The sequence below is a fragment of the Limulus polyphemus genome, unplaced genomic scaffold (genome assembly GCF_000517525.1).
Source record: "Limulus polyphemus unplaced genomic scaffold, Limulus_polyphemus-2.1.2 Scaffold1423, whole genome shotgun sequence".
Taxonomy (NCBI): Eukaryota; Metazoa; Arthropoda; class Merostomata; order Xiphosura; family Limulidae; genus Limulus; species Limulus polyphemus.
This window is the reverse complement of record NW_013667033.1, coordinates 16,276-32,790: the sequence shown is the minus strand read 5'-3', so window position 1 is coordinate 32,790 and position 16,515 is coordinate 16,276. Positions and strand designations below refer to the sequence as shown.

Genomic DNA, 16,515 nt, shown 5'->3' with positions numbered 1-16,515 from the left:
AACTTCAGTGGATTCTTTATCGGACATTAATATTTTTACGAAAATGTTACCTAACTTTAAGGGCTGAAAACAGTGTGTGTGTCCAAGGACAAAGCTAGCTAACTTCCCAGCGGATCATATTTACATTAACTCGCTCATCGTAAATCCTCGATAAGATATCAAGGAAGTTCCAGACTAGAAAGAAAACTTTATATTGTTTGTAAATTTGTGAAATTTTTGTTTATAAATCATTGTTTGTAGTAACTATTTGTAATAATTGTTATTGTAAGTTGTACTGTTATGTGTATATTAAAACGTATTTGTGTGAAAAACGAGAACGGTGAGTATCAATCTTGTTGGCAAATATCGTAAATTGACTAGTATATCGGCATATATTTAAATACTAAATCCAAAGTACAATTTATTTACTAAATTTAAATTATCAGTTCACTCAATTTCAGGTGTGAGATGCAATAGCCAGATCCACACTGTTATTACTTGGTATAATATGAGTGCCTGTACGTTTACTTTATACTTGTTTTAGCACTTTCTGACTGGTTGGATGGCTAACAACCACAGTGTAATCAATCAATACATGACTGTACATTTGCAGTTTATTTTCATCAAGGGAAAATGGAAATTCCCATAGTATTTGACTTTTATACCTTTATTCTCTTTATTTTCATTATAACTTCTAATACTGTATTTATATGTATACACATTCATGAACGTACATATGCAAAGAGATACTGAGTGTAAGAGAAGGAAATTAAAAAGCTAGTTTATTAACGTTTCACAAACTAGTGATGAACGTTATTGTTAGGTATATAATACAACCAACACAAGTTAATACCAAGAAGATATATATTTGGTATTAGTAATAGCCTTACTTCCAACAGCAGTAGTAACTTGAGGATATTGTATACTCTACTGTGTTGTCTAGATGTACGTAATTGTAGACGAGCGAAAAACGCTGAAGATTACCATTAGTTATTACCTCAACAGTGAATAATATTTGATAGTCACTTAAAAATACGTTTGAACGTAATATATACATTGCGAAAATTATAATGTTGTTATATTACATCTAATGAAAAACACCTTAGGTGTGAATAAAAGGTGTGGCCAAAGAAGGATTGAGCGTGCGACTTAAAGGAATGAAATCAAAATTGGCAGCCAAACCGGTAGCTAGGCCCGGCATGGCCAGGTGGTTAGTGCGCTCGACTCGTAATCTGAGGGCCGCAGGTTCGAATACATTCGGTACAGTCGTATCAAGCATCATTATTTACGCTAATTGCTTAAGTTTATGTCACATGACGCTAAATGATTTCTAATTAGGATAATTTCATAAAATTTACAAAATATGTGCTTAAAAGTTGTCAATGAATTATGATAATGATCGTCCACCCGTATGATTCTTTTGAAAACTTGAGCTCGAAACTGCTAATCTAACTTGCATGGCCTAACCAATACTTGTGTATCTGCACGTGCATTCACCCTATAGTTTTGCTGCTCTAAATCAGCTGTTTTTAATACGAATAATAAAAAACTAAAAACGGTCCACATTTTCTTTTAGGTGAAGCTATAGTAAGGATTTCAGACCGATAACTCAAATGACTTTTGCGTAGACGTGCGCAAATATTTTAGTCAAAATTGAATGGTTTTTGTTGAATAACTTTGCACATGTGGCTTATATTTAGACCAAATTTGAACTTAACTGTAGTTGTAAATTTGAAAAAAATCCATAAAAGGTAAGTATGTTTTTCTATTAAATATAGTTTCCATACTTTCGGTGCGAAAAAAAAGGAGGGAAGAAATTCAATCAAAATTGTATATTTTATATCTCGTGCATTTCTTAATGGATTGCCTTGAAATTTGGTATGTGAAGTAAGGATCCAGTAGAGCACATTCCCTGAAAATGTATGTTTGTTTGGATTATTACAGTCCGAGCTACAGAAAATGGAAAATTGCTAAAGTATCACTCCTATTAACACACACTGTGTCCTGCAGGTTGTTTTGCCCGCACGACACACTACCGTGTGGCTTGATTATATAAAACCAGCAGCTAAATTTTGACATCTACTTCTGTACTAACATTTAACCAGTCTTATCTGTGATAATGCTAGCTGGTTAAACATTATGATGCTATATGTTTTACGTTGTAAAAAGAAAGACGAAAATAAATTTCGAAGGAAGGGGGAATTATTGGAATGTTTCTTAATAAATATTTGATACACATGTTATTAGTGTATAAAACAAGTTCCGTTTAACGAGATTAATTGAGCATGAGACGATTCCGACAAAAAACCAACATATTTGATACTACAGTACAAAAGCCCAAATGATTTAATATCCATAATTCAAGGTCTCCAGTGGCACAGCGGTATATCTACATACTTACAACGCTAGAAACCTGGTTCTGATACCCGTAGTGGGTCGACCACCAATAGTCTATTGTATAGGTTTATGCTTAATACAAACAACCACCCACCCATAATTCAATAAAAAATAAGGTAAAATATTGGGATACATAATAACTTTCTTATTGTAACTATCACATTATCCAACTTCTTCACAAAAATGTATTGTATCATAACACATCATTGTTCTTTTTTTTTATCTCTCTGTTTTAGTACTTACGGCACTTTGTCTATCAACAACATCATGACAGAGACAGAGTAGAAGCACAAAAACATAAACATTAATCTTCGTCTCCCCAAAGTTTCAACAAGTAACCATGCGAAGAAAACACCTAGAAGAGAAAAACAAACTTTTAATTATTACTATATTCATTACTTACAATTCTGCAAAATATCTACAGTAAGTTTTAGTTCCTGTCTACAGGAATTTTAAAAGACGCAGAACTTCTAACAACAAAGCAACACTTTACAACAACTTTTATATGTAATTATTAAACTTCATTTTCTTAAATATATATATATATAATAATAGCTTTGCATAAACACGCAACTGATTCTGTAACTTAGGGCCATAGTTGAATTGATTGGGCCATACAAGGTCAGCCTCCCCCCCCCCCCCTTCTCTTCCCACCTCTCGATGGCTCATCGCTAAAAAGCTGGTTTTCATACCCACATTGGAAAAGCACAGATAGACCTTTGTGTATCTTTGGGCTTGACAACAAATATTCTTTGCTCTCCCCCACCCAAGATTTTTCTGAGATGTCACTCCTTGTTGTTTGGTCTTAAGTTATTACAGAAGATCTATCATGAAACCCTATGCTTCTCTCACTGTAATTGTTTGTAAAAATAAATAAAAAAACAGTCGTTCAACGCTGTTTTCATTTTAAATATTTTATTATTTCAAGTTTAGTAAAATTATTAAGACTTTTTTAAATTTTTATATATCTGTTGAATTAAGTAAGGCACAGCAGGCCTAAGATTACGGCTACATCATTTAAACAGCTTAGTCATCTTCCGAGAGTGTTTAAAGACATTTTCAATTTTTTTTTTATATGAGGTAAATAAACTTTATTTCTTAAAAAAAAACTCACAAACAAAATCTATTAAAAAAGACCGACTAGTTTCGACCATAGACCTACGTTAGGTGTCAGTTGATTGAATACATCTTCCATTGTTGAAAAGAAAATTATTTTGAAAACATTCAATAATGCACGAGATATGGCCAACAAAACGGATGTTCATAGAAAAGATGAAATAGCGAAATATCATATCTCGCGGGATGTAGTGTTTATTTTTAACATTTCTGAAATATAGCAAGAATAAATTGTGAAGTAATTTCAATCAATCTCTAAAAAAATTTATATTAATCGACAGAAAGAATTGATTTTATTGACTGAAGGGGCCATGTGAGACTATCATTTACGTCTTGGGCGTTTTTATTTCTGATAAATATACTTTCAGTCATTTTTCTTTCAACAGAGTTGAATGTTTTGAAACTATTTCTGTGGTAAAAGGACTACCAGGAATAGGTTCATCCTAGTAGTAAGAAGCGTAATGTGAATCGAAAGTTTAATATTCATCCTTTTTCTTTGCACCTCTGTCTTGTTGTATGATCCTTTCTGTCTACATCAGTGGTTCCTAAACTCTCGCGACACCCCCAGCAACTTACTAGTAAACCACTGATCTACATGTTCCTCTGACTCTCCTGTCGGTCCCCTCAAATGACGCCCCTGAGCCAAACATAATTTATTAATGAATAATGTCCTTCTAAGGACGTCTAAAGACGTTATTACTTTGTGAAGAAAGTATTTTTGCCAGGTAAATGCTTTCTTTCATCCTTAAAAGAAACGTTTAACTTGTGTTACGTTTCGGACTTATACTTAATGGTTATTTTTTGGTTGTTGTGTTTTGTTGTTTTCTTGAGGATGAAATAATGTATTTGTCTGGCGTAAATTATTTTCTTTAAAAAGCAATAATAAATCTTAAAATAGAGCCAATTACGACAACTTACGTTTTGCACTCACAAATTGGTTCCTTTAATTATTTATTTGGGACCTGTGTTGAAATTCCGTATGGTTATGAAAAAAAGGTTAACAAAACTCAAGTTAAGTCAATTAATCAAGAGGTATTTCTTATTGAAAGCTTTAGTGGGTTTAAATTTGAAAATAACACTAGCAATTCATAACGTATTACCTAGGATCTCTGCAGCTGTGGTCCACATTAGATTGATGTAGTCAGAAAGCAATAGTGGATTACAGGGCATGTAATATTCCGGAACAGTCAAGTTTGCGGAATAAATTTGTTCTTCTTCAGCATACTGGCTAACTGTAAAGAAAACGATGTACCAAAAGCGCGTTTTCTAAATGTTCCTAATTAAATACTATCTACTGTTAAAGTTTGTTCTCTACCTAAATGTGTTTCACACAAAAGTACAATTATTTTGTAAAACTTAGCAAACTTACCAGACGTCATTAATCTTTATTAAATTACAAGGAGAAGGTAGGATTAGAAACAGTGTACTTTGTGTAATGATTGGACTACGTTCCATTAAGTTAAGAGTTTCATTTCTGAAAATTAAAAAGATCGTCCATACCATGAAAAGAAGTCAAGTTGTTAGTGGTGAGTAAAGTATTTTACATCAAAGCCTACGAATCGATATAACAAAGGTGTTTTTACTAAGCCTAACTTCATAGATGAATGATTCCGATGATATAAATAAACTTACGCCACTGGTGATGAATAATGTTTTTAAATTTAGAAATAATTGAATATTTCATGTACATCGTAGGTATCGTTAATGAATACAACTTACAGTATAAAATTAAACAACAAATACCGCTTAATTATTATACTTTGTATCAGCAATGTATATTAATTTCTTATCCACTTTTCTCTCACCATGCAATGAAAAAGATATTATTTAATAAGTATTTGGTTATGAAGCTTACACAGGTAAGCATTAAGCTTTGTATTATAGAACCGTTAATATATATTATAACTTCACTTTATTTAATAGTGCACTATGATATCGTGTAAGAAACCTACATTGCAGCCGCCCTCTAGTATTTAATTTCAATGATCTATTAAAATGCTGAATATTTAACAGTAATGATTATCGTCACTTCAAATCTACCTACTTTTTATCGGCAGTCCACCATGTGAAATCACTTCTGGAGCCAGAAGAACAATACCATAGTATAGAAACAATATGGAAAACCTAAAATATAAAAGCTTTATCTAAGTAGATAATCATTAATAAATCTTTGATTAACATGAATAAAACATAAGTTTCTTGGTAGACCGCTTCAGTTTTTTATTGGGGGTTTTGTATTGTATGGATTTTCAAACCAGATATTTTAATCTTGAAGATGAGTAGTTAAAGGTTTATCCACGAATGGCATAATCCATGAAACAGCGGTTTGATATGGTGGTTTCTTTTTTTAGCTGTCGTTTGTTATAATATTGATAGTCAAAACAGTAACGTTTGAAGTTTCATCCTGGCTTATGTCTTACCATTCAAGGTGTTGCAGATTTTTTAAATTCTTATAAGTTGAGCCATAATAACACTCCTTTTTCTAGGTGATAGATGGTGTGAGTTATAACTTATAGTGTCGAATACTGTGTTTAACATGTGATTTCGAATATACGGTAATAATACGTTTATTGTTTTCAATAGTGGCCATGGCATCAGGAAAGGGTATAGTCTTCCAGACATTATTATTATGAGTGTGTGTGTGAGTATTACATTGAGGAATTAGTTATTAAAGAATTCAACGAATTCCAAAACAGAAGGGAGACCATTATTCCATATAACAAAAATGTCGTACATACATCTGTACCACCTAACTGGTTCAAGGTTAGTTTAAAAATTCCACTGAGAAAGAGCATATGATTCAAAGAATTGCATAAAAATATAGGCCAAAATGACAGCAATATTGTTGCCAATAGCCCTACCTTTGGTTTGTTTATCCCTATAACTCCCAGTACCATTTTGAAATCCCTTTTTGTACATGTCACAAAATGTTACTGAGCTATATTCAAAATTCAATTAAACCATTTTACTATCAATGTATTTTAATGAAACTAGCATTATCAAGTACATTATGATTTAAAATCTTACACTACTTAAGGTTTTATTCATTATTTCAAAAGAAACTGCTAAATGAATAATTAAAAAAACTTGAAATGCAGGTGGCTATAGAAACTGAAATTTTGACTTTTATAGAAGAAACAACTATCTTTCTTTCTTGCTGGCAATAAACTATATGGACATACAGTTCTAGTATTAGTAACTTGATATAAATTCTTAAAACTGGTATCCAAAGTAAATCATTATAAACTATGCCACGCCCACTTGAAAGGCATGCTTATTATAACTTATTATGCTATTATAACTAATAGAAAGAGCAGATTTCGCCCTTCAAGGTCGTTTATCCTTAAACAACATATATGGTACAGATTTACTTTCAGCTCCATTATAATAAAGCTAAGTTCATTCATGAGAGTGGGTTCTGTAGTGTTTGTCAATTTTCTTTCACCTTATATGTATAAGTTTGATAGACAGTTAGATAGCATTTAGGTTTTACTTTTATATTTTAGTTAGTTATGTATTATTTGTGTTTTAATATTTATATTTGAAAGCGTTAATTATTCTTAAAAAATATTCTATACTTTGAATTGCTAAAACACCATTGAGATACTTGCAAGAGCAAAAAATATTATGACAGAGGGGCTAAACCTAACAGCGGAATTTAACTTAACATTTCCCATGGCACTTGTTGACACAAATAATCAAAGATAAAGAACAGGAGAGGAAAATAAAATATTAAAAATGTATTATAAATGAAAAGATAAAGATGTGAAATTATACATGCCAATCACTGAAGATGTCATTAAAGTAATCAATGAAGATTTAAAAGGTATGCATATTTATATTTCTTAATTTTAAACATTTCATTGCACTGTACATTGATGATAATAGCTAGAGTTAGTGATGTTGTAGAGAAAATGGCAAATAAAATATAAACATTTATCTTAAAAATGTTTGATATTCATTTGCAGGGAAACATAACAACTGTAAGGTAAAAATTACTATTTTTATATTCAACATAAAAATCACTTTGCAGGTGAACTATTAGGAGTTTAAGTACAGAAAGAACTACAATAAATGAATTTTTTTGTTATTTTAAAAAATTAGAAAAGTCAAAATAAAATGTTTTATTTTTTCTGAATGTACATACTTTTAGGAACATTATTGTCAAATTTTAAACAATTTCATCCACTAATGTTATTTTTGGAACGAAATATGATGAGAGTGACGTTACCTACTAAGAAAATTAGCAGCCAGTATTCACAAGGTTATATAGAGCTGAACTGAATTTAAAGTAACTTACTGAAAACAGATCAGAGGGAATTTTTAATGAGTTGCATAGTAGTATCATTGGTAGTAGAAAGTGTAGTCGATCTAATAAGATTTATAATCGAGCTTATACTTTCTTCAATTGAAATGGAAGAGTACATAGAGATGATATCAATAATAAACAGTATTATGTTTGAACTTATCTGTAATATAAATTGTTGATAAAATCATTGCTTCACCATGCACCATTCTACTGTATTGTTGTAATTATATATTATTTTTCGTTACTATAATTTAAAATCAGTTTGAGGTCTGTGGTGAGTATAGACCTTTAAAAAAGGTGTAAGCTGAAACTTTAGGGAGAATACAAAAACAATTATCTGAAGTTGTTTGTCATCTTCATTCAAAATTATGTTATTAATTATTATATTATTTCGTCTTGTAATATGAGATCATTGTAAGTTACATTCAATAAAACAGTGGGAACTTAAAAAATAATTACAGAATCCTGATGGTGAGTACAAGGTTTGTAGGTGGCATTAAAGTCTAGCTTGTAATTTGTTGCATGTTCTGCCTGAATTATTTTCATAATGTCCTAATAATTATCCCCATATCTTATACATTTATCTGTTCTATTTATAAAAGGTGGATAATAACATGGTTTGAACTAATTTGCTGCCAAAGAGACATAAATGTTATAAGACACCATCACTGTCCACTCAGGTTTAAGGAGTTAATATAAATCAAAGTGGTTTCTGAATATTTATTTAGTGTTGGGTTTGAAGAGTTAGTTAATAGTTCTTCAGCTATTTTTCTTTTGATCATGTCTGGTTCTCTTTGAATGATTTCAATGTTTGTTAACTTTGATTTTCATTTCTGTCCCAGTTTCTCTAAAATAAGCATTTAAAAGCTTGCTTCGTAAATGACTGTTGTTTTATTCTATGTTGGATAATTGTTAGTAATTATATTTGAATGTACTCGAATGATGACAGAGTTAGCTGTTTCTGATTAGTGTTAATAAGCTCGATTACAAATTCAGACATATCCTAATTTTTAATATCCGTCTACAAGAAATAGTCTAAAGTTCGGTCAAATCCTGGTCACTTTTTAAATATAAATACCCTGTCCCTTTCACCACTACTAATCAGACTGATGCGCTTCTACTACATGGAAGAAAGCATGATAAACCAGCCTTTAAACGTAAGTATATTGTTACATATATTTATTTGCTAATAAGTCTAATTTCTGTGTTTCTTTGACATAGTAATGTTTGTTTTCAGTAATATTCATTATATCAATAAATAATTTATTGTGTTTTACTAATTATATACTATATTATATTTTAGTCTATTGGAAAGAAAAGAAATGCTGCTGACATTAATGAAATGACGAAAAAGATCAAATCCAGCAGTGAAGAAGAACCAGTGAAACATAAAAATACGACAGTTAGGTTCCTCTATTATCATTCAATGTGAAGAAGCACCTTATTCATGTCATTCCTATCCTATTGGGAACGACCGTTACATCACTCTATTAGCCTACGAGAATAACTTGAATATTTATATTTGACAGTTCAAGTACTTTGGAAAGGGAAAACTATATCCAGCCAAGGAAGGTATCACTTTTTCTTCAATAGAATGGGAAGAATTTAAACAGTAGATCTCAAACATTAATGTGACTATATAGAGCAAAACTGAACAAGGTTTTCTTCTAGAAGGACGGAATCGTGTTGTATGTGTTGATAATATCCGAATATATTTTGTTTACATATCGATTTGATTATTATAGTATTGATATGACATCTCATAAGTTTCTCATTATTTTATCAAATTCAGAATGTCAACATTTATGTGCAAAGATTTCTCATTTTTATACTTACTAAAACACTACAGTTCATAATGAAAGGAAACTAAATAATCAGATTGAATCAATTCTTATTAATATATATACACGGAATAAGTGAACCCTAGAAAGAAAAAACAGTTTGAAGCATGTGAAATCGACGATCTTAGTCAAACTCATCATTCTTGTAACATATTAAATCATGATGAATGTGTATTGTTATATTTGAGATCTGCCCTGACAAGAATGAATAAATTTATTGTTCAATCTATGTTTCATCAATGAGTAACACATTTAAATTTATCTGGTCTTATCAATGAAACTTTCTGAGATACTGTAGAGAAAGACGACTTTATCGAAGATTTATCAAATATAATGTGCATTTTAAGAACAAACAAAATTTGTAAAATAACTGTGATAACAGTTAAAAAAGTTCTTGACAAAATATTTCAATTTGTTGCTTCTTATAATAAAAAATATTGTCTTTTGCATTTTATAAATCCAACATATTTATTGTCTGTCATTACAGAATATACTTTACATTCAAAATAAGCCTTTATGTTCACCATACTTTAACTCTGACAATGAAGAATAGATTCTGTATTTCACTGAACTTAACAGTAATTGAAACAAAATTATCTATTTATATGCTTTATATAACAATACAAAAATCTAAATGTACTTTCATGAAATTCTCAATCTTGGATGGTACATTAAGAAATTATTTTCTGTTTCTAAGCTATCACTTTCTCTTTTCGATCTAGAACTCAGATATTTCTCATTTGAATATTACACCAAGATCTATACATAGTCTAACTTAATTTGGGCTATGTTTTTCAAATTTATCCAATGGTAAATTCCTCTCACAAGTTGACAGCTTGGTAACATTTTATATTTACAAATAACATAAACTGATATGTATGAATTATAAATACTGAATTATCAAGAATATATTACTTTCATACAAGTCTGGTATATAACAATTAATGTATAAATTTGTATGTTTTTCTACTCAGTTAGAAATTCTCAATATTTGATGGTATATTAAGCAATTATTTTCTGTTTCTAAGTTGATACTTTCTGTTTTTGAACTAGAACACACATTAAAGAATAAAAGATGTCTAGCAAAGATAAGAGAATGTTATCCACTTTTAAAGCAGTTTTGTGAGCATTGATAAAAAAGCATCTTTTGATGGTAAACAGGTGTACAATGCTAAACACATTGTCACTAATATGTTGTGTCTATGGGTGAAAAGAAAAACAATTAGGGGACAATTAGCTGTTTGAAGACATTCACTGAGATAATTGGAGTTTACCCTCATACAGACCTGCAAAAAACTTGTGTTCAATCTATGCTAATTGTACAACAATTTTTTTGAGTTACAAGAATGTCTAAATACATAAGTCTATCGTCGAAGCTGGATGAGACCTTTTATCAGTACCCAAGCTCGTAGTTTCAGCTGGACATGTATCAAAGTATTGGTCAAAACACTATATCATTCATTAACACTACATCAACTTTAGAAGTGACATTTCCAACCGACCCACGAACTCGGATACTGGTGAAAGGTCTCGTTCAGCATCGAAGACAGACTTATGCATTTAGACATTCTGGTAATTCAAGAAAGTCATCATACTGCTGGATTTGATCGTTTTTGCTATTTCATTAATGTCAGCAGTATTTCATTTCTTTCCAATAAATATAATATCGTATATGATTAGTAAAACACAATAAATTATTTATTAATATAATGAATATGACTGAAAACAAACATTACTATGTCAAAGAAATACAGAAATTAGATTTATAAGATGTATAAGAAATAGATGTAACAATATACTTACGTTTAAAGGCTGGTTTATCATGCTTTCTTCCATGTAGTAGAAGTGCATCAGTCTGATTAGTAGTGGTGAAAGGGACAGGGTATTTATATTTAAAAAGTAACCAGGATTTGACTGAACTTTAGACTATTTCTTGTAGACAGGTATTAATTTACATACTATGAGGCTCATAGTACCTGATGTTTTTGTTAGGTATGTATGATATACGTTAATTTTACTTACATGATAGTATATGGGACTATGAAAAAATGTGAGTTTTATATAAGATAATCACAGAATACTGTTTTCTAACTTATGATCTTTCTATAAAGTGAAATAATCGAAGAATTATAGTTAAAAGTTGGTTATGTTCATTTGTGTATTTGGAAAACTAGCAAGTTTAAATGTACAAAAAAGTTTTGAGAGATGTAGAAATGAACACATATTACATTTTTCAATATGTCTAATGAACAGAGGTCAAAACTTGTTATCAACTGTAAGTTGAAATATCTCACAGCCCCACACTGTATGTGTAACCACGTGATGACCTTCTAACAGACAGCTGTCTTGATGTCAGGGCCTACACATGTGTATGTATGTGATTTTCCTAACAAACAGTGTCTTAACCTTAGACAGTCTCAAAGTATTATGAAATTTTTACCTTTAAGGGAATGTTCTATAAAAATGGATGGATACACAGTAAGTCATTCATTTATTATTTTTAGATGTAGCAAAATGAAATCATACAAAGAATTTTATAACATGCATTATATGTGTGTATATATATATTTATATATATATATATATATGCAATTAAAGTGAATAAGTAATGAAAGTTATATAGAGAATCATATTACCATCGTTTTCAGGACAAAATTATGTAAAGTAAATTATTGGTTATAATAACTGTCTCATCAAATAATGGATAATATGTATGTTATAATAGTTGTCTCATGTTGTTGATGTGGTTTACGAAGCTTTGTTTTTCTTTGGAGTTGGAGTTGAAACCGCAAAAAAATATTGTCGGTATATCTTAATCAATGCAAAGGTTTAAAGATGACTGTATTTAAGACCTTTTTTTATTTGAACTATGAAAAGTGTTTGCTAACGCTTGATAGTGTTCCGCCTATACAGATGTCGTTGATTTGACAATAAGTCAAGTAGTTTCTTAATGGCCAACAACTACTGAATACTACATGGACACCACTTGTCAAAGGCATAAAACATATTATTTGTCGTGGTTTTGATGTAAAACTAAACATTTAATTCTACAATGTATTGTTTGAAGTAGGAACAGTTTATCTTTATATTTTTTATTTTTCTGTGTTATGACTATAATTGAATTTTCCTTATTTCTATTACACTGAAATAGACCTTTTTTCTTCTATATTCATCATAATTTTTATATGGTTAATAACTTTAATACCAGATTACAGTTATTGTTACAATTCTTGCTTAGACACTTTTCAATACAGTGTTCCATGGATAAATGACGTTGGATTTGTATTGCTCAATACAGTCCCCCAGTGGGACAGCGGTAAGTCTACAAATTTACAACGTTAAAATCCGGGGTTCGATTCCCCATAGTGGACACAACAGATAGACGAATGTGGATTTGCTTCAAATCAAAACAAACAATCAATTCTCAATACATTGTTGCTCGTTGAAGGTTCCGGTAAGAGAGCCGAAATTTCGCAAATTGAAGAAAAGTATTTTAACTTAGAGAAAGTTTCGTGTGTAATTACACATAATAAGTTAAGTCGTTGAATTTGAAACGGAACTTCGTGGGGAGGTTCAACAAGGTTACACGACTTGATAAGGACGTGAAAATTATTCGTTCACAAAATCCATTGAAACCATTGTAATCAAAAATGAACACCACAGTTAAAAGGCATCTTGAAGGACCCTCAAACATTTCTGAACATCTTAAAGAAATCAGACATTTTATCAATAAAAACAATGCCGAAATCATCTGAACAGAGCCAGATATCAACAGAAGAAAAACATATGAAGAACTGTTAACTAACTCCAACACTAATAAATATCCAGAGAACTCCCCTTTATCTATATTAGTATTTTATTCACCTCATTTTACTTAATAGTTAGACTTTAATGCTACCTACAAACCTTATTCTCACCAATACGATTCTGTGGGGGTTCTCTGAAATTCAAACTGTTTTATTGAATGTAACAGTCACCTGACGATGACCCAAAACTTTGGATCGAAACATTGCAATAATCAAAATCAAAATTTCCCTATTCCAAAAGTTACTGTTATTGATTTTCGAATTTATGCTAGATAAATTTTTATTTCTTTGATTCGTTTTCTATTTTATTTATAACATTAAGAAATAAAATATCACATACAATAATAAAACATTTATTCTAATATATTAAAACGGACGATTTGTACACAATATTATATTATCTATCACAGTATCACAACGTTTCATCTATACACCTTTCAAACTCAAGTTATCCAGCAATGTTAACGTTTGGGTTTATATGGGAGTGTTAGAACCAACAATGTTGATAAATATAATATTTTAAATATATTTTTATGGTAAAAGAAAGAATCGTTTTAATTAATTTTCCAGTATGTTAAAAAAGATTAACAAAAAGTTCAGTTGGAAAACTTAATTATTTACTCACCACAAGTAAATTAAACAGAAAAAAAGTTGTTTTCCTTCTTTAATCAGAGATATGAAAGAGTTTCTCTCTGTGTTATCAGAAGGAATCTGCAGTTTCCCAGCTGGTCGAGATATCCCGTTTTCCTCCGCCATTTTTATTATAGTATCCTCTGCTTCTTTGACTTTACCATGAGTCAACATGTATCGAGCACTCTCCGGACACCACTAAAAGATTAATTAATTATAAAAGTAATGTGTTTATATACATATATCAGAAAAAATAATTTTACTAAGACCTTTCAAAATTTCCTAACAATATAAAGTTTTTAATAAAATGTTTTACTTGTAATAGTATGCGTGCATGTCTATATATTTACATATGTTTTATATGGCATAATCAAGGCGCATGTTCCAATTCCTTTAACTATCAGGTATTTATAAGAACATTGAATAATTTTTAAAACTGCACGATAAACCCTTACCTTTGATAAGATAAGAAAGAAGACCATAGGGATCACGGAAATAAATAACACAAGACGCCAGGAGTTTTTCGTTGTCATGACGACCATAGCTATTACAGTTACAAGAATCGAACCAACACCCCAGAAACCCTATATGATATAACAGCATATTTAGTGTGAACATTTATCTCTCGCCTTTGTTAAATATTGTTTCAAAATTTCATGATCTCGATTTGTTTTGAGGGATTCTTCATGTACAGCGATCCCACAGAATCCACGTATGTAACCATGGAATTTATCTATATATATCAGGATGTATGCAAATTCAACACAAGGCTTTTTTATCACATAGAATCATAAACATACTTATACATTGAACAATATAATTCTGACTCAAATGAAAAAATATAATTCATGAAATCGAAAGTTTCGCAACATTATGTTTCAATTATTGGTTTTCAGAAGATAAAAAAGTAAAACAGCAAATATTTTGATAAACGCAGAGTTAATAAAAGACCAGTTGAGGGTCAAAGAAATGCAAGGATTAGTTATTAAATAAGTACTTATGAGCTCGAAAGGAATACTGTTGTATCGATGCTCTTAATACAAACAAAAAAATTCAGACAGTTGACAGAAAAACAGTGTTGTAAAGGTTAGAAAGTGTATAGATTTTTTCTTCACGAACATGTAGAAAAAAATAAACTTACGAAGAAGAACAACGTGTACTTCCCTCGAAATTTAGTGGGAAGATATTCCATATACAGGACCATTCTGAAAAACGTTATTTTTTATCTTTAAGCATTTAAGTAGTAAAGTATATTTATGTGTTATTTGTTAAAAACAATAGCGAATGGCTTTTACACACAGAAATACAGAACTTCAATTTCAAATACCTACTTATCATAGTGAATAGTAGTGATATTAACAACATAACTTGTACGTATTAATATATAATTTGACAATTAACGTTTTTCTGAGATAAAAAAATGAAAGTTGATTTTTAAGTTAAGCGTGATTTCACTATATTTCGACATATTTTCATAATAATAGGGATGCTTATAATTCGGTAAAAAGAATAAAGTATGATTACAGCTAGATTTAAACTTGTTTCATCCCCACTATCGTAATACTTTTTCTATTAGCTTATAAATGCAAAATATGTACTCAGAAATACCGTTCAAGATTACGAATTGGTATTAAATACGACAGTTGTGCTTTTATAGTTAATTTCCTATACTTACATCCCGCTCACGCCGTGCATGAAAAAACCAAGAATCCCACGAAATGCAAAAATCCATCCTATAGATGGAGCCAGAACAGTCAGAATTCCACAAAGTACAATAATGCCGGTAGTACCAATAACTACCTAGATGATAACATAAGTAATATCATGAACAAGACCAAACTCTTAATTTTCATCTTGTAAATATTCTTTTTAAGCTCGCCTGATTATCTAATAATATGGATTACACAAACCAATGAAGTATGAATTACCTTTTTTTTCACAAAGGTTCAGAATCGATACCAGATTAAACTAAACGTTTAACAGGAAAAGTCACCTTCACTACTTTAATAATAGGGTTTTATTAATCATATTCTAATACACTTTCTTCTTTTAAGTTTCTGAAGAAGTTTTCACTACACTTTTATACACTACTGCTTCTTACTTGAACAATTAAGTTATTATTCTTTGAAATCAGTCTTATTTGATGTGATATACGATAATTTTGAAGTCATCCCTCCAATGTAACACAATGATCGTTTCGATTTGCGCTTCTATCAGATTTTAAAGAGTTAGACGTTTTGCCAAAGAAAATAATATGAGTTGAGAACTTTCGCTACCATGCCAAATTACTTGTATAGTTTTGTACCAAGTCAATACGTCTTGCAGAACCGTTGAAAACGAAAACAAACATTAAATGTTATTATTGGATATGAGTTGAGAACTTTCGCTACCATGCCAAATTACTTGTATAGTTTTGTCCCAAGTCAATACGTCTTGC

At 30.4% G+C, this 16,515-nt stretch overlaps 1 protein-coding gene across 1 annotated transcript in view; it reads right to left on the bottom strand.

Moving 5' to 3' along the window:
- The window catches only part of LOC106463492 (synaptic vesicle 2-related protein-like), a 49,204-nt gene that overhangs the window by 25,770 nt on the left and 6,919 nt on the right, over nt 1-16,515 (bottom strand). The window contains exons 5-10 of the mRNA XM_022391011.1: nt 15,754-15,878; nt 15,220-15,283; nt 14,534-14,662; nt 14,074-14,276; nt 5,537-5,616; nt 2,620-2,731 (exon numbers count right to left, since the gene is read on the bottom strand). Of these exons, the coding sequence (XP_022246719.1) occupies nt 2,620-2,731; nt 5,537-5,616; nt 14,074-14,276; nt 14,534-14,662; nt 15,220-15,283; nt 15,754-15,878 (713 nt within the window). The remainder of the gene's footprint in view (nt 1-2,619; nt 2,732-5,536; nt 5,617-14,073; nt 14,277-14,533; nt 14,663-15,219; nt 15,284-15,753; nt 15,879-16,515) is intronic.